This window comes from Wyeomyia smithii, chromosome 2, assembly GCF_029784165.1.
Source record: "Wyeomyia smithii strain HCP4-BCI-WySm-NY-G18 chromosome 2, ASM2978416v1, whole genome shotgun sequence".
Lineage (NCBI taxonomy): Eukaryota > Metazoa > Arthropoda > Insecta > Diptera > Culicidae > Wyeomyia > Wyeomyia smithii.
In genome coordinates this window covers 272,252,455-272,278,625 of record NC_073695.1, presented here as the reverse complement: position 1 = coordinate 272,278,625, position 26,171 = coordinate 272,252,455, and the positions used below count along the sequence as shown (strand labels likewise).

Genomic DNA, 26,171 nt, shown 5'->3' with positions numbered 1-26,171 from the left:
TTCTCAACGCCCCAAAACCATTTCATTGTGTAGTAGTTGAAATGCATTTCGCGCATTGTACCTTAGCTTTAAGTGTTTATTTTTCGATTGCGGCCAGTAAAGCTATTGAAAACCGTAAACAAATGTTTCGTTTCTGAAAAAGTTTCTTTCCAAACCTACTAGAAAAGCTACCAAACAAAAATTTCAACTCCTCCATCCTTTTCCTAAGACAGCACCGTACGGATGGTAAGTTTTGGTCATGGCAAAGAAGGGAAAGGCAAAATCCCGTTCATCTCGTGCTGGGCTTCAATTCCTGGTAGTCCGAATTCATGGTCTGCAGAGCGAAGAAAATTACTTTGATGCTGGGGCGCCGTCCATCCGCTAGCTGTTATGGAATACTTAGCAGCAGATAAAGCAACAACCGAAAGAGAATCATTCCATGTAAGTGGTAATCTGCAATGACGAGAAATTTAACAAAATTTCTGAGTCTCACTATTGTGACACACTAATGGTGCTTCTTAGCATCCCAAAATCATTTGATTGTGAAGTAGTTAAAAAAGTTCTGATACTCGCCGAAACATAGCGGATAGAGGTGAAACCTAATTAAATCCATTTAATCTGAGATGTGGAAAACTAATTTTTACTACTTCAATTGAAAATATGTGGTCGTCCTTAAAAGGACAGTTGGTTTTAGTTTTCACAAAGCTAGAAACATGCCTGTACAACGGTGCTTCCTACACAGACGAGACATCCGAAATCTAGAAGTTGCTCCATAATCACCAGAGCGTCGTCCGCCGCTTTCCTCTATTAGTCCTTCCGCTATGGAGGCTGCTAGATATTTTACTTGAAATTTCCTGAGGAATCTAATACATATCAAACGATAGGGTCTAATTAGTTTCGAACCTACCAAAACGGCAAAATATTAAAAGTACAACTTTGGTGTTTTCCCTTGAAAAGCGCTCTAATTACCCTCAATTTGACGCCTAGAGATACTAAATCGTTTTAATGGCTCAAATGTTCCGAAAATCAAAAAAATCTAGACTTTGAAAAAGTCAATTTTTCAGGAAGTCTCACTCTTCGATCAAAAAAAAAAATGCGGGTCTAAAATTTTAAATAAAGAACAACTATGGAGATTTAGAGCCTATGAATGAGCTTAATGGATAGTACTTTTTTGCATGCAATTACTGCACTAGAAATTATATTTTACTCCGTAATCCAATTTGTCAGCGCTGTGTTCGTTATTCGATTCATAATGCAGCTTTACCATGCATTTAGTTCATGCATGAAGACTCGAGAATTGACACTTGATAAAAAACACTTCATAGTTGATTCCATACAAGACTGAGCAATCAAATACAGTCAGGTTTTTTTTTACGCGGGGGATACATACCTCGTAAAAAACGCGTTAGTTCGAAAATCCGCGTTAATTCAAAAATCCGCGTTAATAAAAAAATTCGCGTAAAAACCGCGTTAATTCAAAAATCCGAATGAAGTAAACCACCAAGAAAGGCTTTTGAAAAAACCGAGACGCACTACGACCAGTATTCAAAATTGTCCTCTTTGACTCGACGGTCATTCCGGATCTTTCGGAGGGCGAAGGGTTTTTTATTTGACTATGTCTTTCACTCAGTAAACACTTAGACATTTTTGGTTCCCAACCCGCGTTATTTAAAAATCCGCGAATTTTTTTTTAAGTTACCGCGGTCTCCCTGAATCTTTGAATCTGTGATTTAGGTGGCATCCATAAATTACGTAACGCTCATATGGGAGAGAGGGGTTATCCTTTAGCGTTACTATTTGTTACATAGGAGAGGAGGGGGGGGGGTGGAGGTAAGATGAGCGTTACGTAAAAAACTCTCGAGAAACTTTCCAAAAGCGAGCATTTTTATGAAGCAAATTCTTCTACAGCGTTGCGTATTTTAAAGCAGGTGGGAGGGGTTGGCGGTGACGTTACGTTGTTTTTTTTTTGCGTTACGTAATTTATGGATGTCGCCTTATTTGTTTTCTTCACACAAAATCTTTGAATTATTAAATCTTTGAATTATTTAATTTTTTGAATCTTTGAGTCTTTGAATCTTTGAGTCTTTGAATCTTTGAACTTTAGAATCTTTAAGTATTTTAATCCTTGAATCTTTGAATTATTGAATCCTAGAATCTTTGAGTCTTTGAATCTTTGAATTCTTAAATCTTTGAATCTTTGAGAATTTGAATCTTTGAGTCTTTGAATCTTTTAGTCTTTGAATCGTTGAATCGTTGAATCTTTGAACCTTAGAATCTTGGAATCTTTGAATTATTGAATTTTTGAATCTTTGAATCTTTGAGTCTTTGAATCTTTGAACCTTAGAATCTTTAAATATTTGAATCCTTGAATCTTTGAATTATTGAATCCTAGAATCTTTGAGTCTTTGAATCTTTGAATTCTTGAATCTTTGAGACTTTGAATCTTCGAGTCTTTGAATTTTTGAGTCTTTGAATCGTTGAATCGTTGAATCTTTGAACCTTAGAATCTTGGAATCTTTGAATTATTGAATTTTTGAATCTTTGAATCTTTGAGTCTTTGAATTTATGAAACTTTGAATCTTTGAAGCTTTGAATCTTTGAACCTTAGAATCTTTAAATATTTGAATTCTTGAATCTTTGAATTATTGAATCCTAGAATCTTTGAGTCTTTGAATCTTTGAATTCTTGAATCTTTGAATCTTTGAGACTTTGAATCTTTGAGTCTTTGAATATTTGAGTCTTTGGATCGTTGAATCGTTGAATCTTTGAACCTTAGAATCTTTGAACCTTAAAATCTTGGAATCTTTGAATTATTGAATTTTTGAGTCTTTGAATCTATGAAACTTTGAATCTTTGAGTCTTTGAATCTTTGAATCTTTGAACCTTAGAATCTTTAAATATTTGAATTTTTGAATCTTTGAATTATTAAATCCTAGAATCTTTAAATCTTTGAATTCTTGAATCTTTGAATCTTTGTATCTTTGAATCGTTGAATCGTTGAATCTTTGAACCTTAGAATCTTGGAATCTTTAAATTATTGAATTTTTGAATCTTTGAATCTTTGAGTCTTTGAATTTATGAAACTTTGAATCTTTGAAGCTTTGAATCTTTGAACCTTAGAATCTTTAAATATTTGAATCCTTGAATCTTTGAATTATTGAATCCTAGAATCTTTGAGTCTTTGAATCTTTGAATTCTTGAATCTTTGAGACTTTGAATCTTCGAGTCTTTGAATTTTTGAGTCTTTGAATCGTTGAATCGTTGAATCTTTGAACCTTAGAATCTTGGAATCTTTGAATTATTGAATTTTTGAATCTTTGAATCTTTGAGTCTTTGAATTTATGAAACTTTGAATCTTTGAAGCTTTGAATCTTTGAACCTTAGAATCTTTAAATATTTGAATTCTTGAATCTTTGAATTATTGAATCCTAGAATCTTTGAGTCTTTGAATCTTTGAATTCTTGAATCTTTGAATCTTTGAGACTTTGAATCTTTGAGTCTTTGAATATTTGAGTCTTTGGGTCGTTGAATCGTTGAATCTTTGAACCTTAGAATCTTTGAACCTTAAAATCTTGGAATCTTTGAATTATTGAATTTTTGAGTCTTTGAATCTATGAAACTTTGAATCTTTGAGTCTTTGAATCTTTGAATCTTTGAACCTTAGAATCTTTAAATATTTGAATTTTTGAATCTTTGAATTATTGAATCCTAGAATCTTTGAATCTTTGAATTCTTGAATCTTTGAATCTTTGAATCGTTGAATCGTTGAATCTTTGAACCTTAGAATCTTGGAATCTTTGAATTATTGAATTTTTGAATCTTTGAGTCTTTGAATCTTTGAGTCTTTGAATCTATGAAATTTTGATCTTTGAGTCTTTGAATCTTGGAATCTTTGAACCTTAGAATCTTTAAATATTTGAATTCTTGAATCTTTGAATTATTGAATCCTAGAATCTTTGAGTCTTTGAATCTTTGAATTCTTGAATTTTTGAATCTTTGAGACTTTGAATCTTTGAGTCTTTGAATCTTTTAGTCTTTGAATCGTTGAATCGTTGAATCTTTGAACCTTAGAATCTTGGAATCTTTGAATTATTGAATTTTTGAATCTTTGAGTCTTTGAATCTTTGAGTCTTTGAATCTATGAAACTTTGAAACTTTGAGTCTTTGAATCTTTGAATCTTTGAACCTTAGAATCTTTAAATATTTGAATTTTTGAATCTTTGAATTATTGAATCCTTGAATCTTTGGGTCTTTGAATCTTTGAATCTTTGAATTCTTGAATCTTTGAATATTTGAATGTTTGAGACTTCGAATCTTTGAGTCTTTTAATCTTTGAGTCCTTGAATCGTTGAATCGTTTAATCTTTGAACCTTAGAATCTTGGAATCTTTGAATTATTGAATTTTTTAATCTTTGAATCTTCGAGTCTTTGAATCTGCGGATCTCTGAATCTTCGAACCTATGAACCTTTGAGTCTTTGGATCTTTGAATCTTTGAATCTATGAATCATTGAAGCAATGAGTATTCGAATCTTAGAATCTTTGGATCTCTAAATCTTTGAGTCTTTGAATCTATGAACCTTTGAATCTTTGAATCTATGGATCTCTGAATCTTTGAATCTTCAAATCTCTGATATTTTGAATCCTTGAATCAATGAATCTTCAAATCCTTCAATCTCTGAATCTTTGAAACTTTGAAATTTTGAACCTTTGAATCATGTATTTTAAACATTACAATTAAAAAAAAAAATGATGAGTTTCGTTTTTTTCTCAAAAAAAAAAAAAAATCTATAGAATATGTAAACTTGCATGCAAATTGCTCACAGTTGCTTTTGCAAACGAATTGCATTTGTACACAAGTGTTCATGCTAATATGTAACTATACTTTCATGCTAATATGTAACTACTATTCAGGAATAAAAAAATGAATGCAATGCTAGGAACCTTGCTCAAATCCTTTTTTTTTCTCAATATAGTGTATTCATAAATTGTTCAATGCTTGATGAACATTTTTTACGGGGGATAGTTTTTTTCTAATACCAGTTTGGTATCTTTTTAATTTTTGTTTTCGAATATGTTCTGCTTGAAAACAGACCTGTGACTACTAATTAACACTTTAAAAATCTATATTGGAAATGGTCATTGGGCTGAGAAAATAAATTACCGAAAATATGATTTTAAAATTCAACAGATTTTATTTTTTGCATATTTCTACCCATTTTCTGAATTTTCAATTTTCCTTCTACGTAAATATTTTTGCGATTAATATCTCGATTGTATTTCATCACAATTAATATCAATATACCGCATCAAATGTATATACTAGCTGATATTCATCTTGCTGATATTTTTTCTCCTTGTAGCATTTTTTCAATCAACTCAATTGTTGTGTAAATTGTAATACTTTTTAGTCAAAATTTAAACAATTTACTTGACTAAAGTTTTGTAAATCTGGTTACTTTTAGATTTGAATTATGCTCGAAAAGTTTCTGAGAGTGTGTTGACAACTCTACCAAATTGCCGTAAAATCCCACAACAGTGATGCACTATACGCAATCGAAGCTTCCAGCTATCCAAAAATATCATCTTTAAACCCTCACGAGCAGCCTATTCCGGCATAACTCTTTCTCTCTCTCTCGCATGAAAGCAACAATGAAACCGAAGTAAATATGCACAGTGCCGTTTTACGTCCACATGCAAGTGCATGCAATTGCATCATCGCTCTGCCATGCTTTGCCGTCTGCCGGGGTTGGTTCCTCCCGTATCTCCCACCTGTACGCCTTGTCGACCATGTCCACAAATGTGTGGCATATTGCCTCAATTCGTACCGCGATAGGTACGGCCTATGTACTTTCGACTAATGGCCTCCGAGCTCTCTCTCTAGCATGGTAAATCGTCGCCATAGTGCGCTCCCCGAGCGCAATCGATTGGTCGACGAGTCGCATCGCTCGCTCGGCTAGGCAACTGTCACATGCACTTGCACTTGATTCTCGTAATCCAATATATACTAATATGCCGTGTAAACTTCCGATGCGGCGTGGCTCTTTCGCACTAATGTAATTATTTGTTTTATTTATCGCCTCTCGTTTCCAGATAATGGACGTCGATGCAGTACCAATTAAAGATTCCCGCAGGGATTTCTGAACCGGGACGAAACGTGTTAAAACAGCGCATAACGAGCGAAGGCTTAGCCATGATTCTTCGATTCAAAGACCACAGCAAGTTCAAGAAGAAGAGACTGGCCATCACTAGAAGCCGCTCCGACAAATGAATCTCCCGACGTAGGAAGTCTTTCCATTTTTTTATGTGCCTTCCTAATTTTTGGTTCCGATCCCAGAAAAGTATTCAACACAAGCAATCTTAAAAAACTCTCCAGTCCATCAGGTCATGTACCGAGTAAACATTGTAAGCACAAATCCGACCGGAAACGTACAGCAGCAGCAGCAGCAGCAAACGACGAGCAGCCAGCAACCGCCGCAGCTGGCGCTGGTTCAGCAGCAGTCTACGGGCGGAATTCAGACAATCACTGCCACCACAACGACCATCATCGGACTGACGGCGCTGAATGCCCTCAATGCCAGCACGATCACCGGTCTGGCGGCGGCAGCAGCAGCAGCAGCAGGAGCAGGCGGCAATACGACCGGTGCGATCGTCACCACCACCGGTGGCGCTAGTAACACAGTGACGAACACTGGCAACCACTTAACCGCCACCAAGCATATCCTGAAGGCGGCCTCCAACAATAACAACATCAGCATTGTCAAGATCGGCGATGAAATCATGCTGAAGGCCGTCAAAGTGGAACCTTTACCGGCTGACTCCGGCGGAGGTGGAGGAGGAGGAGGAGCAACCAGCGCCACCTCCAGCGGAGTAACCGTAACTGCCATACCCGCCTCGGCTCCAACCACTTCCAGTGTGCCCACCAATGGTCAGGTGATCTACGGTGGAAAACGACGGCTGGAAAGGTAAGTAAATCAACCCCACAGCATATCAATTTAATTTCGCTTTATAGCATTCCGATCCGGTTGGTGTTTCTTTCGACGGTACATTTTCTACCTTTTCATGTTCATTTTAATTGGTATGCTCTGTGGCTGCTTCAATCGCCTGACAGACAGACAACATCGTCGTCGTGCCAAACCAATCTCACCGATAATACGCTTACGAAAGGTCATGGTCCGGCTTATGCTTCAGTACAGTTTTGCATCTCACCCTTTCCTATCGCGCGCGCCTTGTTTCCAATACCAGTTGATTTTCCATATTTTTTGTTAACGAAAAACGCACACGACACGCGGGGTGGCGTTGCATGCGTATGCGCACTTCCAGTCTGGTTTTTGTTTTTGGACAAAACAAAGCGTTGTGTTTGTCTGCTAAACATGAGAGAGGGAGCGAGATTTCGGTAAACCGTAACCCACCACCGCCACCCGGCATCACTGTTTCTGGGCAGGTCTGGTACTGGTACCTAACAGCTGTCAAAGTTGTCATAGCTTAGCATAACTCGCGCGGATGGTTGTTTGTACGGGAGTCACACGTCATTTGGGTAGTTTTGGGTAGCGAGTAAACATACCGAATTGCGATTGCACTTATCCGAAAAAGAATCACAACATGGGTTCGCCACAGAAGGCAGAATCACGAAAGGCAGAATCATGAAAGGCAGAATTCCATGACCGTACACACAAGGCAGAATATTTCAAAAGGCAGAAGTTCGAAGGGCACGAAAGGCAGAATCACTGGTAGTAAAATCTGACTCACGATAGCCAAGTGCGTAATGACGAATTGGTGCGAATCCTGGTCACGGTATCAAAGCTGCTACTCTACCTTTATTATTTAATATTATTTGGTAACCAGACATAATAACTGGTCACTATCAATGACCACTTTTGTTTCGAGGTGCAAATCAAGCCTAATTATTAGATCCGAAACGCGCAAACTGGTTTGGCTCAGATCCTAAAGAGTCTCACGGCATCGCGGAGAGAAATTTTTCCATCGCGGAGAGAAAGAGAAATACCTACCATATTCCTTACACTAGTCTCAACGGTTTGTTGATTATAATTAACATAAAACAATTCATTTCATAATCGAGGGCAAAGAATCGTGGCGGCACAAAGCCGCTGTGGTTTCCGCGGTCCTAGCCGGCCGCCGACCCGCCGTCGGAAGCGGCGGCCTCTCGCATAGAAACAACTGATCTACTGGTTTTCTAGGATTATTCAAACAGGTTTTCTTTCCCTTAGGTAAGTCCGAACGAGCGGTAGCAAGGTAGGACAGCATACACTTGGACAATAGAGTCGGCAGAAGGCCGCGAGTGTGTGTTGTTAAAAAGAAAATAGACCATTTTCGATTCTGCCATTCGTGCTTTTTTTGATTCTGCCATTCGCTATTCTGCCTTATGAAATATTCTGCCTTTCGTAATTCTGCTTTTCGTGATTCTGCCTTTTGATTTTCTGCCTTTCGTAGGAGACCCCACAACATCACATAAATTTTTCAAAATTTAACTATGTGAAATTTCTTTGTGATTTTTGACTCTTGATATGTATTTACTAAGATTCAAAAATTCGACTACTATCGATTTTATTCAGTAGAAGTCATTTAAAAAATCCAAAATTCATGTGATAAAACCTCGCCAGCAAAGTATTCAATTCGATCATTTTTACCGTTGTTGATAATCTCCTGCACTACAAATTTTGTGCTTTATTGCTATTACCGGCAATTTTTAACATTTTCGAAACTTTAAGGCGTCCTAGATAGACAAATTAGGTTGCCAGAAAATCTTCTGAACATTTCAAATAGGTACTCTTATGAAAAAACTCTAACACAAACGGTTTCATGTCCAATACGTTAAAAATATTTCCTAAATATGGCTTTTGATATTAGTTGGTTCCTGAAAACTGCAGTATGCGAAATTGCTTAGTTAAGTAGAGGATGCTGCCATGGAGTTGACGCGAAATCCGTCTTATCTAACATATCTTAAAGTTCCGAGTTTTTTTTTTCTCGGACATTTCCAATTTTTTTATACTTTATGTAGTTTAAATTTTCTAGTTTGTAGCTATGCAGTTTGGCCCTTTTTAAAACGTTTTACTTTATTCGTGCCATTCTTGATATTGTTAATGTTGTAGACCCGTTCTTTGGCGTTAATTTTTATTTTGGAAATTTTGATAATCGACAACTTTTAATGTAAATGAAATACTGCTCCAATATTCTTTTTACAGTAAATGCTATTTAGATACATTCAACGGTCTTAGACATTTCTAACATTCTAAAAATTGAAGCCATGTCAGTTACTTTGGTTCTTTTCATTTCCATAAAATATTGAAAATCGGTCAAGAAATGACTGAGTTAAAAAAAGTTATATGCACTAAGGTCCAAAAAAGCGTATTTTGACCATAACTTCAGATTTTGGGGGTGTTTGGAAAATTTCTAGTATGAGCGAATGTTACACCCAACAAGACCTACAACCTACACTAAGTCCCATTAGGAGTTCTAGATCGCTGTAGCACAGTGTTATTTTTTGTTCGAATGAAACCTGTGAATGATTAACTTCGAAATGTATCCGTTCTCAAGTTATTTCGAATTTAAGTTGAGAAAAATTGAAAAATAAATTCCAGAACTTTTGATAAATAGTCTTAAATGGAGAAATGTCAGACAATTTTTACTGTATAGCTAAGTTTTAAAGAATGCAATTTTTGCAATTAGATTTTAATAGCTTGAATCATAAGCTATCGGCGAATAACTTTCTAAATGCATCCATTTTTGTGATATTTCAATATTCAGATCAAAACATAACATTCAACTGCCAAATGACACCAATATTATTCATAGTAGGCATAGTAGAGAAACTTTTATTTGTTCCTGACACGCATTAAGAGAGAAACAAATGGAGAGAAAGAAACAGAGATTTAGGAAAAAAAGGAAAAATAAGAGAGAGAAAAAGAAAGAGGCAGAGAGAAATAAAATCAGACAGAAGGAGAAAGAGAAAAATAAAAGAGAGAAAGAGAGAAAAAATAGGGAGGGCAAGACAAGAATATAAAAAGTAAGTGACAAAGTGTGACAAACCTAAAAAAAACGACTTTTCTTGGCACTCCGCGTAGACAAAAAACCGCGTATACTCCGAAATCTCTGTGAAAAACGCGTAAGTTCCGAAATCCGGTTAAAGGCCGAATCTTAGTTTATATATAATTATAATATATAATAATTCTCAAATGTCAAATTTCTAAAATCGACCATGTACATTTTGCTCATTGGCCCAAAAAATGATCTGTGCAAATTTTCAGCCCAATCGACATGATTTAGGGGTGCCTCAAAGTTGTGATTTTTCGACCTTCGCAAAACTATCAACGGGGGGGAATACAGGAAATTGGGAAAATCGAAATTTTTTTTCGATGTCAAATGTCCTATTTTAACATTTATTTGGTATCTCCAACTTGATTTTCATTAGGGTGGTTCGTTATGTTTCAAACACAATAAAAAATTAATTTGTAAGGTTTAGTAGGAAAAATGCTTATGTTTATTTGCCTATTTGACATCTTATACTTGATACACCACAAGGACACACAACTAGTTTTCGTGAGGGTGGAGGCAACTACGAAAACTATAAAATTTTATGATATTTAAAGAAAAAGCTAATTCTAACCTCCTAATCCTCTGTTACATGAACTGTTATATTTTGTACAAAGCGCTTTGTAATTTCCCATTGCAAAAAATATTGCTAGTCAGAGCACGAGTAACGCAACGGTAATGACATGAGTTTCTTACTACGATTGCTTTTTTCCTATTCTATGACAATGGATTTTATTTTAATTGTTTTTGGAACCGCCCTATTAAAAAATAAACGAACCACCCTAATGAAATCAAGTTTGAGATGCCAAATGAATATTAAAATAATTTACATCTGGTTCGGAACGAGTTGTGAATCATTTTAAAAACCCTCTTTAAAATAAGAGGGGAGATAAAGAAGATAGAAAGAAAGCGAGTGAGAGAGATATAAATATAAAAAGCGGAAAAGAGAGAGAAAGAGAGAGAGAGAGAAAGAGGGAGAGAGAGAGAAAGAGAGAGAGAAAGAGAGAGAGAAAGAGAGAGAGAAAGAGAGAGAGAAAGAGAGAGAGAAAGAGAGAGAGAGAGAGAAAGAGAGAAAGAGAGAGAGAGAGAGAGAAAGAGAGAGAGGGAGAGAGAGAAAGGAAGAGAGAGAGAGAGATATAGAGAGAGAGAGGGGGGGAGAGGGGGGGGGGGGGAGAGAGAGATAGAGAGAGAGAGAGAGAAAGACAGAGAGAGAGAGAGAGAAGGAAGAGAGAGAGAAAGATACCGAGAGAAAGAAAGGGAAAGAGAGAAACAGTAAGAGAAAGATAGTGAGAGATAGAGAAAGATAGAGGGAGATAAAAAAGATAGAGAGACAGAGAGAGCTAGAGAGAATAGAAAAAGAGAAAACAAGCGAGAGAGAAAGAAAAAGAGTGTGGAGTGTGTAAGAAAGAGAAAGTAAGAGTGAGTGAGAAAGATTGCGTGATTGAAAGAACAGCAATTGCTCATTTCGTCAAGCTGAGTAGAATGGTATATACCGCTTGGTTCGTCGGGCTTCCGATGTAGTTTGCGTTTTTCGACCGAATTTATAACCTGTGTTTTAGTATAACAAAGGAGCAGTTCCACAAAAAAAATTCCCAGTTTTTATATTTGGTCGGCGTGCGACCAGACCGAACCAAGCGCCATTTTTTTTAAATTGAGTTTTTAACACCAGTGGATATTAAGTTGATAATCTATCTTTCATGAAAAAAATAAAACAATTTGGACATTTTATCTTGGTATTATAGCAAAATTTCTCTGCAGCAGCTAGCAGGACACATATGGGTTGGATAAACTTTGATCGCCGATTTGGCTGATACAAATTTCGAATTATTTTTATGTCCAAGGTTATCATACTTAGCAAAGGGGGTGGCAAAAAAATAAATAACACCGAGACGAAAAAAAAAATTTCTCTGATAAAAGTTTGTGTGCAAGTTATAACTTGCACTCGAATAAATGTTGAAAAATAACAGTTTATTATTATTATTATCTATTTCGCTTGCCTTTTGACGATACTCTCTTTGTCACTGGACTTGTTCATTGCTAAATTAAGAAATAATGCTGTCGGAAAACAAATAAAATGAATAAAACGGTATGAGCTTTTTTTTCTTCCCCTTCCAACATTCAAGATTTTTGAAGGAGGGGGGGGGTGACATAAAATGAAAATAAAATTTGTAACGGCCTTACTCGAAATAATTTTTTTGGCGCTTGGTTCGGTCTGGTCGCAAGCCGACCATTTCTTTGAATTATTATTTTTGATTTGACTGAAATTTTGCAAAGACGTTTCTATAAACAAAAGATGCCATTTTGTGCTGTTGGTTTATTTTTTTGTAGCACGACTCATTTTTAAGAAGCTATTGAAAAATGCTAGGTTGGGAAGGTATTGACGATTACAAATATTTTTAGAGCCGAAACGGTTTCTTTGATCGGTGCGACGTCTTCGGCAAAGTTGTAGATGATAAATTAATCTTTCCGAAAAAATATACACTCTAAAAATACTTTTTTGTTGTAAAATAAAAATTATTTATCCAAAAAAACTCATTTATATCTAATCAGAAACGTCTATGCAAAGCTTCAGTAAAATCAAGAATGGCCGATTATATTGGTTGCCCGTTTCAGTAGTGAAAGTAAAGTAAAAGTAAGTAAAGAAAATAAAAACAAATGAAATAACAAGAAACTGAAATTAAAATGACAGAATAGAAAAAAACTGATAACTATCAGCAAGATAAAAGTTTGAAGTTAGGAAAACGAGAAATTTGGAAATAAATAAAATAAGATTTTATGAGTCTGGTTCTAAAACCTAAAAATAAAAAAAAATAGAAACAAAATACAAAATACAAAATATCCTATGAAAGTAAATCAAATGGTTAACAAAATCTTTCTACAAATATTACTAACAAAAAAAAACAAACATTGAATTGCATAAACAACAAAAACAAAAAAATCACTACAATAATATTAAAATAATACGAAAAAAAAACACAATCTAGGATTTCAAAATGACAAAACCTTAAACTCAAAAAAACTAACGAAGAAATCGAAAATAAAACGAAACAAAAGTCGGAAACAAATAGGAAATAAAAATAAAAAAAAAAAATCGAATCCAATGAACTATACATTACACAAAAGACAAATCAAACAAAATGTACTTTTAAAATTGACAATAACATACGTTAATACTTTTAATATAAACAACAATGGAAAAATATATATAACGAAGGACATCCTCAAAATGAACAAACTGAGCTGTCGTGTGCAACACAAGACAGCTGCGTTGCCTGTGTAAGCTTCAGCTGTATGTTTATTACCTAATTCTTTATTCTGGCAGTCCCGTCCGCTGGTCTCGGAGCTGCAGGCAATTACGCAGCGACAGCGGTTGAATAAGATTGTCAAGTCGATTTTCCCGGCGAATCGCGACGTGGCAGTGGTGATGGACGACGGGATCTATCTCACCCTGGATGGCAACGACTGACAGGGAACTTCGTATTTCACTTCTCCCACGAAGGAAGTGAGCTCCGAGGTGAAATTTATTTCACACACCAAGTTCCCCAAGAAGGTGCGGCTGTGACTGACAATCAGCGAGAAGGGGATGTCAGAGCCGCTCTTCTTTCGCTCCGGGCTGGTCGTGAACGGGGATATTTATAGTACGAAGTGCCTGCCAGAAGTTGCGTCGTTCATCAAGAAATACCATAAGGGCGTAGACACGGTGTTCTGGCCAGCTTTGGCGTCGGCCCACTACTCGAAGCGATCGTTGGAGGAGATGGAGCGACTGAATATCGATGTGGCACCGAAGTCGGCGAATCCGCCCAACGTCCCCCAGCTGCGTCCCATCGAGGATTTCTGGGCAAACTTGAAGCGCAAGATCTATTCCAACAATTTTGTCGCGAAAACGGAGGAGGAATTAATTTAAAAAAAACGAAGAAAAAGCCTAAAAACATGACTACATGCATGTTTTCGTCCGCCAACTAATGTTTGTTGCCTTGAGCCTTGATGTCTTGAAGGTATAGCTTAAAAACCTTCTTTATCAGATAATTCAATGCTTTGCTGTTAGAATGTTATCAAAACTGATATCTTGTAGGAAAACATGCTGGCCTTCGATTTCAATATTCTTGCCGATTCGAATAATTTATATATTTTCGATAAAATATTTGGAAATAAAAAAGGTAATCTCAACAATCCGAAATTTAAATACCTAACCAAAAACTCGAAGAAAAAAAAAACAAACTATCTCATTCAATTGCATTGAAGAGCTAACAATTATTTTAACAAAAAAAAAACAAAAATTAAAGACAACAAACAAGAAATAAAGTGTCATAATAGAAAAATACTATAGAAAATTGAAAAATAAAATGATAAAACCTTAAACTGTTAAAATCTAAGTTTGAAAAATCAAAATGCAAAATATGTTATGAATTATAATCAAATAATTAACCAACCTTTTTTAAAATATTACTAACAGAAAAACGAACATTGAAGTGACATAAATATCAAAAACAAAACAAAAATACTGAATAAACCCTAAACTTCAAATTCATACAAACCTAATGAAAAGATCGAAAATAAAAAAAAAATAATTGAATAAAAAACTATTGAAATGAACTATAAATCCATCAAAATTTACATGAGAAAATAAACAATTGAATTTGTTTGAAAAGTTGACAAAATAAATGTAAATACATTTTGATATAGAAACAATGAATTTTTACTCTCAAGCAAGTCGTAATCAAAAATAAAAAAAAAAAGGGTGTTGTATTATGATCGGAACGTTTCGAAAATACACCATGAACGGAATTATTATTTATGTGCGAGATTGATTCACTATTTCACGGAAAGTTGCTTCAAATATTTGCCAGTATAATCGAACAGCTTCTCCTGATGATGTTCAAAAGGTTTCATGGGGATATTTTTAAGTAATGCTATCAGTAAAGAAGTTTTTAAAAATCTTACGATTGCTATCGTGCCTTGTTTGCAAAGCAGTGATAAATGAATGAAATAATTGGAAAATACAGTATGTTTTTCAGTATAATGCTTCTATAACATGTAAATTTCACGTAGTAACACTTCTTGTGCGAAATATTAAATTTAAAGTCTGAATTATTGGTGCAATGCGAAGACCGGTTTCGTTTCCTGATCGGAACAGCTTACTTCTGAGACTTCATCGCTTCACTTTAAATGTGCTTGATATAATAATTGATTTCACGTAGGTACAATTCAAGGAATAGTTTTTGTTAGAAACACTTTTTTGAAATTTTGAAACGTTAGAAGAATAGTTTTAGGCAATAAAATTGTCTATCTGAAAAAATATTTGGATTCAAATGGATCTGAAACAAAATGGTTGGTCCGATTAAGACACATTATTTGTTCCGAATTTTATACGAATTCTATTATCAGATAAAACTATATGTTGTTCGATTTGTACTGAAGGGTTCTTTTGATGTTTGAACAGCACTCCGTTTCATACCTTTCTCCCCACGCCATTGTCATAAATTACAAATAATCGAATCCGATAGATTCATCATTTGGTAGAAAATTGGTCTCCTATGTACTATTATTAGTCGAACTTTCAAAACAGATACTTCTTCGTTATTTGAACTACTGTATATGGAAAACTCTCGTTTTCTCTGCCTAATTGAAACACATTGATAAACATGAGACCAATTTGAAGAAATGAAATTTCCTCCCCCTCTGCTAAGCTTTGAATTTTTCACTAGAATCCTACAGTGTGTCATTCCCATTCAATTATGCCAATGTATGCAAATCGTGTTTTCTATTGGAAATCCCTGCAGCCCTGGCAAACATCGCTAAAAATCGATCGATGTTCGCCAGAAACACCCTTCTATGCTTTCATGCTCTCGCTTTCAATCCCGAATCTCATCTTCACGCGTGGGCACATCTCCCAACAACCAGACAGCATTCAAACAAAACATTCCCGAAAACTGTAAAATGTGTTGACGATGGCGGTGGCAGCTGCCACCGCGTTCCCTCAACCATTTGATTGCGATTCAATGCGCCAAGATGAAAGCTGCTGTCTGTTCATGTTGTTCCCATCCCATCAGCAGCAGCCAGCAGCATCGGTAGCAGTCGCATCCAGGCTGCCAACACCAGCAGCAGACGGTGCTGGCAATAGTGGGAGAAATGCTCCACAGACCCCATTCGCCGTTCCAACCCGCCACTGCACCGCCGGCGGGAGTCGTATTTCCCTCGTGACCAACTAGTCTTCATTTTCGAACTTTCTCGTCGTCGTCGTCGTTGTCGTCGTCATTGTGGTATGCTTCTCTTTCTTGCTTGCTGGTACCGAACGAGCTAACGTAGGTGGTTGTAGACCTAGGGCATGGTTTGTTTGAGGCTTCTGGTTGCTACGAAGGGAGACGCGAAAAGTACCTGCAGACTAAATTTCGACTTTTTCGAGGGTGACTGGCTTGCCAGACAAAAGTTGTCAAATTTTGCATGCTACCATGCGAGATAATCAAGAAAGGTACAATCTGTGCTGAACAAAGATTGCTTCGGAATAAGATATAATGTACAGATAGAGGGGTGAAATTAAATAATTCACTTTGTTGTTCTATACTGAAAATAAGGATTTGCGATTCGTTTTCGACAGGTTGGCAGCTTTTTTTCGCTAACTGTAGTAATTAAATAACAATACACGTTTTCATAAACGTTGATATTTATCGACATCATCTTTAACTCAAATCCGCTAGCACGTACTTCCCTTAAGTCTTCACCACAAAAAAAAAACTCAAACAAATGTCAGTCAATTATTTTTCATATGCCGAGTGTTGCGAAAATAAATAAAATTAATTCCCTGTGTTATTTGTCACTTTCTCTCCTCCACACGGTTACGATGATACGCGTGCCGCAACAGCAATGCCGAGGAATGGATATCGTCTCCTAGTCCGGGCAGTGTGCCAGGCTCCGCACCGCCCCTGAGCCCTTCGCCCGGCTCCCAGAGCCACACCTACACGACCACGATGTCCAATGGATATTCGTCGCCGATGTCCACCGGAAGCTACGACCCGTACAGTCCGAATGGGAAAATGGGTAAGTACTTAGTCAGATTTTCATTTTCATCTTTAGGCAGTAATATCAAAGACCTCTAGCGGACAGTAGTGGAAAGTGCTCCGTCTTGAAGTAAAGATGGCGACACTACGAGTGATCTTTCATCGCCATCACTAACACCAATGCTTGAGCGATCTTGAGGGTAGTAAGTCATAAAATGTGCCCCACTAACACTGTTTTACTCTCACAAACTTCACGATCGGCCGCCCTCTCTCAGTTCTTCGCTCTACGATAGAGCTGCGGCGAAAGGAAATTTTATCCATTTACTTACTTGGGTATTTTGCTACCACACCGTAATAGTGATTCACTTTCATGATTGTTGAACTGGTATAGTTGTGTGCGTTTCGTGGCTTGGCTGAACATGAAATGTCAATTAAACGATCGTGCGCTCGCACTCGACGATCACCTCTCACGTTCACTGGCACTGGCACTGGAGCGAATGCACCAGATCCAGTTGCGCTGGGCGGCGAACCCACTGACTTTCAAGATCAATGTTGGCTAGCCCGAACCTGAACAAGTCGGTTGGTTGGATTGGGCTGAATGTTTTCTGTGTTTTCTCAGTGGTAGGCTGTCTTGTTTTGTATGACCTTTCTGCTCGACATGTTGCTGCTGGGTGGGTCTGTACAGTGGGTACGGTTTATTGATCGTTGATAATGTTTGGCTTACCTTGCTTTCAAGATCAGTACAAACAAAACGCACAAAAAAGTTCAACCGTTGAACGAACCTGATTTGATCGAACAGTCGGTGCGAAATTACCAACGAAGGGATTCAATTGTAAAACCTCGAATTAGTGATTTTTATATTAAGCAAATTAAACTGAAGATGAATGTCAAATATGAATGTTACAAAATAGTTATTTGTAAAACGACAATGACCTCTAATATCCAACAATCTTTTATTAATTAATTTCGAATACCGTTTGTTTCTGTAATTGTTTTGGTTAACAAACTGATAAATATATTGTTACCACTTAAGGGGTTATATACCTTTTTGGTCGAGAAAAATGAGGGAAGTTTGAATCTATTTTTAAGTGCATAGTACCATTTTCATTGCATCAAAGGGGTATTTTTCTGAAAGTACAGTTTATCAACAACAAAAAGTAGGAGGTTGTATCCAAGACACGACCGCATAAGTGACGTAGAACTACGCACACTATTAACAAAGGCATTGCTGTAGGTGTTTCATTAATGAGTCAAAGTCTACTAATGCTTGCTTTGTGCTGCCTCAACAGTGGGATAATAAAGACACTGAAAACACGAGCTGTAAAAGCTGTTTCACATTCCGTAAATTAGACGCCTGCTACAGATTTAAATTGCTACTATCCAGCACAGATTGCTCGCTTGAGTTGTCAAAAAATTATTAACCTTCAAATATTTGTTTATTTGCCTTGAGAAAAGCATTTTGCTGCTCAAAATTGGATTTGCTGATGGCAACCTTTATGCTGCCTCAGTAGTGGGGCAATAACGGCAGTCTGACGACACACGCTGAGAAGCGAGAAGAACCGCGCTGCTTCTGAGATATGGTGACCAACCACAGGGCAGGTGCTTAATTTGAAGGCAGCCACAGGCGCGACCCGCTGCTATGGTCTGTTACTGCAACTGCTGAGTGCCGATATCTGCTGCTACTGCAGTCAACGTTGTGGACGGTCCATCCAGTTCACCTTCCGACTAATGAATGTAGCTAGTTTTCCCAGAAACACTCTTTTATAGTCGAAGGGTGCTACGTAATAGGCCACGCCCTTCAGTTCAGTTGTCTAATTCTCTAATATTCTTTAGACGAATTATTCCACAATTCGCATTCGATATTTGTTTCCAGCGAAAAAACACCGATGGTGCTCTCACACACGCAACGGTTTTAACTCGTATTTTATTGCGGTTTGTAACATCAAGCGATTTCGTTTGCTCGTTGTTGTGTGTTGCATCATGTTGCAACTTGGCAGCTGGGAGACGACGAAATTCTGTTAATGCTGATTGATTGGATCGACTTCATATTAGCTCTGCATATTCGAATTAACTGCCTTTGTGAATGCGTTCTAACAGGGCAGTTTGTTATTCAAAATCGTTCATGTTGATGGTTCAAAATCGGTTGTTGATCGCATTGTGCTGCCCCAACAGTGGGGGAGTTAAGATACACGGACAACATGCACTGTGGAAGCTATTTCACCTTTTGTAAATTAGACGGCCGCGACGGATGTAACTGCTAGAATCCGCACAGAATGCTTGCTTACGTTGCCAAAAATTATTAACTTTCAATGACTAGTTTTTTTGCCTTGAAAAAAGGCATTTTGCTGTTCAAAATTGGATTTGGTGATGACGATCTTCATGCTGCCCTAACACGGGGGAATAATGGCAGTCTGGCGACACACGCTGAGAAGAACCGCGCTGCTCCTGAGACGTGGTGACCAGCCACAGGGCTAGTGCTGCTGCTAAGGAAGGACGACTGCTGTTGACAACTTGTCGCTGTCCAGAACTATTATGAGCGGCTTCGGCTGAAACAGGCTCTTATATAGGCCAAATAGCATGTTTTCAATTGCAAGGTATATGATTCTGTCGACCTTGCTGGGGAAGCAATCATATAACGACCAATCAGAGGACGTAATTTTCGTTTGAACAAGGCTTGACAATTATCAATAGTACAATAGTTTGCATAATCAATCAACAATTTTCTACATTTGGGTGGATGCGTGTATAATTTTCCAAACAATTACTGCAAAAATGAAGGAAATCGGTTGAAAACAAACCGATTTATAAGCATTTAAAAAGGGACATATTTCGTCCCCTTTTCGTTAATAGATTTCCTATTTACATCCCTATGTGGTAGGCTAAAGAAAAACGTAGCTCTACGTCAAAAAATACGTTTGATTTTAAGATATACCAATTATTACTGGAGTAATGGCCGTTTCCCCGAAACGCTATTTTTTTGCAGAGGCTTGCGGTGATCTTGATAGAGACTCAGCGGGTCAACCGAAATCAAAAATTGCATGAAAATTTTTTTGCGGCAAAATGTAACTGTATGTTTCAAAAAGCGATCGTTCAAGGACCGGTGAATTTAATAACGAAAATTAAAAAAAAAGATGAAGGAAATCGGTTTAGTAGTTTCCCCGCAATCAGGATCACGACAAAGTCATTTTTCGGAAAACGCTATTCCGAGATAATCGCGTGTAAAGTTTCAAGTTTAACTTATGCGGCCGTGGCGAGACGCGCTGCAAATCGCTCTAACTTTCTTCCTATTGCGCAGATCTTTAAGAAAATTTGTGAAAATGTTCTCAAGATGTTGTATTTGAAGATAATACAATAAAAAATTTTTCGGCGTTTTGAAAACTAAAAATCTTAATCTAGTAGGAATAAACATTCATATAGGAAAACAGCCGCATGTATATAACATTCATGATTTTCGGTCATCATTTTAGTAACGCAAAAATTATACTCGAGCTATGAAAACCATGTCCTGGTTTTAGTTCAAAAACCACCGCCAAAAAGACACTCACTTCGTTGGTAATGCTACCATAAGCGTTACACAAATAATTCCCCATTGTGAATGGGGGTAGAAAGCCGAACAGTTCGAACAAGCTAGAACTGCGCACGGTTTCAGGTTTCCCACTACGGAAGCAATCGGTTCCATCCGACAGGTGCCATGACCTACGGCAAGCGTAAAAAACTTCACTGTCACCGCAATCCCTTTATGCTTTCATTCCATGTCCATGTCTGGCTGCTGGACTGCTCGTTAACCCAATTATACATCGAAAAAAGAAAAAAATACAAACCGTGTTGCATCACATGTACACGCACGCACGCTTTCCCGTTCCGTTCCGAGCCGAAAACAAGGAAACACTAATGACGAAACCCTAGAAAGCCTCCCGAGTGCGGCGGTCTAGTGACGACGGGTATTTTCGATTCGGTTGCTTGTTAAATGTACTTCCGTGAAATGTAATACTGCTCCTCTCGGTCGGACGAAAATACCATGTCTTCGTCGTGGTATGTCGCGTTTTGCCGCTGGCTTTAGCGACCATGTATAGTAATGGTACTTCTAATTAAAGTTTGAAAAACGTAAACAGCTACTATTGGCAAAATCACAAACATACACTCGGTTGTCCAAGGTAAGTTAGGGGATTATTCATCAAACCGGACGTGTCAATTTCACGATTGGGCGGTTCATTGGTCTACATTACCGTTCTGTGCCAGCCTAATTGCCACGATACAACAAATTCAATCGGTTTGCAGCTAGAACTGCGTCATTTACTGCGTTCCACCCAAGCCCAACCCGAGTCGGGGTCAGACGAAGTTAATCAGCCGTGGCGTAGGGAATGCAGAAAAAAAGCTTACTTTTGCCTCATACCTTTCACGAATCGGAAGCGAACCGGCCGGCGAAAAGTTCAAGGTTACAATCAATCTACTGCCAACGTTGCCATCGTTGTTGTCGATGAAGTTGAATCGGCCAACTGTTGCCAATTGGCAATATTAACGCGCGGGCAGCTTCGAGCTCTCTCGAAGGAGTTAACCCGATTATAGTGCAGGCTCGTGGCAGCGTTGCTAGGAATCGTGACTTCGCTATGGTTACTAACATTAACGACCCATTGGATGTTGGATGCTAGGGCGGGCAGTTAAGCTCCAGCTAGAGTGCACTTTCATCCAGGATGCCCTTTTTATTTCCCTTTGAGTGGAGGGCGCGATGATAGTGAACTTTAACCAAGTCAAGGTATTTTTTGCAGCTGGAGGAGTAGTGTGGAAGTGTGCCGTAATTGCTGGGGGGAGAGAATAGTTACTAGTTTGCAAATGAACATCGTTAGTACTTTGTTACGAAAATTAGTATGCAGGCTTCAACAACCTATAATGTGTCTTTTAAAGTTTTTTTTTTTTTCGATGTTCAATATATCATTACTGGATTGGAATGGATCTCAAATAATCCAAAGGGGGTAATAAGTTACTTGAAGAGTTAATCCTTGTACCGTTCTAATGATGCAGTAATTTTACTGAATTTTTATGAAGTAATCTATCGTAGCCTACACTAGATTCTTTTTTACGCGATTGATAAAAAATATAAGTACTGTCCATAGAATGTGTATCGCCCCTAAGGAGTCATCCACATTTCACGTTAACAACTTTTCAATGATTATAAAATTTTAATTCATATGCACCGTGGAGATTCTCCACGAGTCCTTTTATTTAACTGGCAACGTGAAATTGGGAAAGCTGTGAAATGAATTCTCAGCTTTCAAACGAAACCAACAGAATTGAGCTAGCTATCATACTTCTTATGCTAGACCTTGTTGAAGGCAAACATAATCGAAAAGTGGAAAAAGTGAAAACTCTGCAGTAGTTGAATTTTGGCCATAAGCGTATGAGGATTCTTTTCGTCACATAGGGTCCTCTATCATCCCCTAAAAAATTTTAAGTGAGCTCCCTAACACTCTGTAGATCTTATATAGCTGCTCATTCAGATCCGAACTCACATCAAATCCTAATCGATTTCAGATCTAGAATTAAACCCAAATCAGAAACCAAATTCAAGTTTGCATATAAATCCATATCCGAATCCAAATTTAAATCCAAATCTCTACAAAAATTAAACGTTAAAAATGACATTTTGAACTACATACAGAATAAAATCCAAAAGAATAGCTAGTTTAAGTTCATAAAAAAATTTATACACTGTCTCCTGTGCTGTAAAAACGTGATCGAAATTATTTTGACCAGAAAAATTTTAGATTTTAGAGCCGCAGTAGCTCCAGCTAAGTTGCAATTTTGTGAATATTCTACCTAAAAGTGAGAAACAAATTTTACTTTTCTCATTTTGCATACAAAAATTGGCTTTGCTAAAAAAAAGTTGTGACACGTTTTATGAGAAACAACTTTGCAACTTTTTCAAGTTTCATCATTCTCGCTTCTGCGTTTACGAAGCTGGTCGTTTTTTTCTCTAAGGCAATGCAAGCGACCAGCTTCGTAAAGGCAGAAGCGAGAATGACGGAACTTGAAAAAATTGTACAGTTTCATGTGCTTCATATGCATCATATCTTTCGAAGACATTTAAGAACTGCTGCTAGTGCTTCTGCTTCAGAAGCCAAATTAGAAATGAACGCGAGTCGCATGTCTGTACTGCCTTTATGCATGAAAAGAATCTCAAGACTATGTTCCCCCAACAACATTTTAATTGCAATGCTGATGGGGTACCGTAGTGCATTGTGCCTATTTTTTTCGACTGTAGAATAGACAAAGTGAATGGTGGCTGTTGTGAAAGCAGCAGAAAAAGTGCTCATTTACTACTAACCGGAATAATTGGGGATTCTAATACAAATACTGTCCGTTTCAGAAAGGTTAACAATTTTCTCTTTTTGTTATACACATAGACCTTTTGGCAGGAATAAACCTTATTGACACAAGAGTGAAGAAACGTTCTTTCTTTTATGGTGGTAATAGCTTGCCCACTGACACACTGTCCTCTACAGAACTAAAAGGATTGAAAATTGAAGAGTTGATTTTTTCCATTATATGCCATTACAGCCAAAGTGCATACACTACCCGTCATAAGTATGGAATCGCTTTTCTGAGTATTGCAACACCCAGTTTGAATATTGCAACACCTCCCGAAAAGTTTAGCATCACCTGGAATAGGCGGATATCTCGTGTTTTTGACAACCTAGAAAGTTGCGGTTTTCAGCAAACTTGTTCAGAAGGTCAAAGGCTACTGTATTATGGCCAGTTCAGTGTGAAATTTTACAGCTAGGTGGCGCTAGTGGGCACACAATTTGTCGTATTTTGAACCTTACTAATATCACGATTCCAATCTGCTAGAAAGTTACGGTGTTCAGCAAACTTGTTCAGGATGTTGAAACTTCAACTTATCGCGCGAATATTACTACCTAGAAATTTGCGGTCGTCAGCTAGTACCACCAGTTGTGGTTAAGCACGTCAAAACACAGTATAACGCCACATATGTGTTCCGAACTATTCCGGCTATTTCCATTACAATTCAGTGTCAACACGAATCAAAATCATCCAGTGTTCTAATTAAAATACCACTTTGACAACTACGGCAACCAGCAGGGCAAGTGTTTTTGACTTCGTCTATACATTTCGGGTGTCTACTCGTTGGATGGGGCTTATATGCGCTTCTCGAACGCACCATGTACTGAAGTCAGAACCACTCGACTTGCATGTAAGGCGGCGGCGTTGCGTGTTCGGTCTCCAGGAAGTCAAATCCTTCAATATCGGATTAGAGGCAAGTCTATTGCAACTCTTTGTAGCCGAGGTAATCAATTTAGTCGCGATATCGTCAATTTTCCCCTTAGTAAAAAGGGTTGTGTATGCTGCTGATCAAACTCTCAACATACCAACACAGTCGCATGCTATATGTTGTAACCTCCTCAAAAGAAAGCACTTCTTTAGAATAAACACACACAAGCTTACGTATTGTGTGTGGTGATCAAATTGTTAACATTCAAATTGGTTTCACTTCGTCATGTGTAAACTATCAGTGTAAACGATGTGATTATTGAGCTAAACTAAGTTCGAAACGCTCAAAACTACATACACACTAGCGCTGCGTTGCGGCTGAATTCGGCACTATACTGTCCGCTAATTACAAGCCTTTGACTTCTTGAGTAACTTTGCTGAAAATCGCAACTCTCCAGATGGTGGGATTATTGAGCTAAATAGCGTTCAAAACTTCATACACACTAGCGCTGCCTTGTGGCTGAATTCCGAACTAAACTCTCCTCCAATCACAAGCCCTTGACCTGCTGAGCAACTTTGCTGAAGACCACAACTCTCTAGGTTTTCAGAATCAAAAGATAGAGTTACGTTAATCTGCCCATATCAAGTGATGCTAAACTTTTCGGGGTGTTGCATTACTCAGAAAATCGATTCCAAACTTATGACGGGTAGTGTAAATGCTCACAAGCTTGAGGAAAAGTGCTCCAATATATGATGGTGATAGCTCGACTATTGACACACTGTCTGTTTTCTACACTACAGGATAAAACATGAAACTAAATCTATGACATAAATGCCAAATGTGCCAACATTTCCGTCAACATTACAACCAATGATTTTGGCTAGTAACAATTGAGGTCGTGGTAATTTTAGTTTCCTCCCCTCTTGCTCACTGTGTTGTGTGTTAACGAATGAGATAGAAAGAGAAAGGGAGAGAGAGAGAGAAAGAAAGAGAGAGAGAGGAAGAGAGAGAAAGAGAGATAGAGAGGAAGAGAGAGAGAAAGAGGGATAGAGAGGGAAGAGAGAGAAAGAGAGAGAGGGAAGAGAGAGAAAGAGAGAGAGAGAGAGAGGAAGAGAGAGAGAGAGAGAGAGAGAGAGAAGAGAGAGAAAGAAAGAAAGAGAGAGAGAAGAGAGAGAGAGAGAGAGAGAGAGAGAGAGAGCGAGAGAAGAGAGAGAAGAGAGAGAGAGAGAGATGAGAAGAGAGAGAGAGAGAGAGAGAGAGGAGAGAGAGAGAGAGAGAGAAGAGAGAGAGAGAGAGAGAGAGAGAGTGAGAGAGAGAGAGGAGACAGAGAGACAGAGAGAGAGAGGAGAGAGAGAGGAGAAGAGAGAGAGAGAGAGAGGGGGGGGGGAAGAGATATGGAGAGAGATAAAAATAGGGAGAGAGGAGAGATAAAAAGAGAGAGAGATATGGAAAGATAGAGAGAGAGAGAGAAAGATAGGGAGAGAGAAACATAGAGAGAGAAAGAGAAAGTACGAGAGAGAGAGGGGGAACCTAAGCTAATGGCTATCACGTAGCAGAATGAGCGCGCTCATCATTCACTCTCAATATGAGTGCGGTAAAATGTTGAAGAGCGATAGTAGAAGACAACAATCTAAATATGAAGTTTTTTTTCCTGCTATCATTAGCGATATCACTTATCGAACTATCGATTTAGAATAACATTCGAATAGTTGTTTATTACGTGACATAAACAGTAGGGTGCCAATGGAAATAAACTGATTAAAATGTGCTTATCAGTAAGTCTCAAAAATTTCGTCTCCTCGAAAAAAATCTCAAGCAAAATTCCAGCTTAATCATGCGGTAGACTCTTTCTCAGAACCTGGTATAGACACAAACTCTCATCCCAAGAGACAGACTAACATTAGATACCACCTTCCGTTGC

At 37.7% G+C, this 26,171-nt stretch overlaps 1 protein-coding gene across 1 annotated transcript in view; it reads left to right on the top strand.

Annotated features, from left to right (window-relative positions):
- Positions 1 to 26,171, top strand: part of LOC129723294 (ecdysone receptor) — a 436,732-nt gene that overhangs the window by 133,694 nt on the left and 276,867 nt on the right. The window contains exons 3-4 of the mRNA XM_055677426.1: positions 6,071 to 6,942; positions 16,887 to 17,062. Of these exons, the coding sequence (XP_055533401.1) occupies positions 6,365 to 6,942; positions 16,887 to 17,062 (754 nt within the window). The 5' untranslated portion in view covers positions 6,071 to 6,364. The remainder of the gene's footprint in view (positions 1 to 6,070; positions 6,943 to 16,886; positions 17,063 to 26,171) is intronic.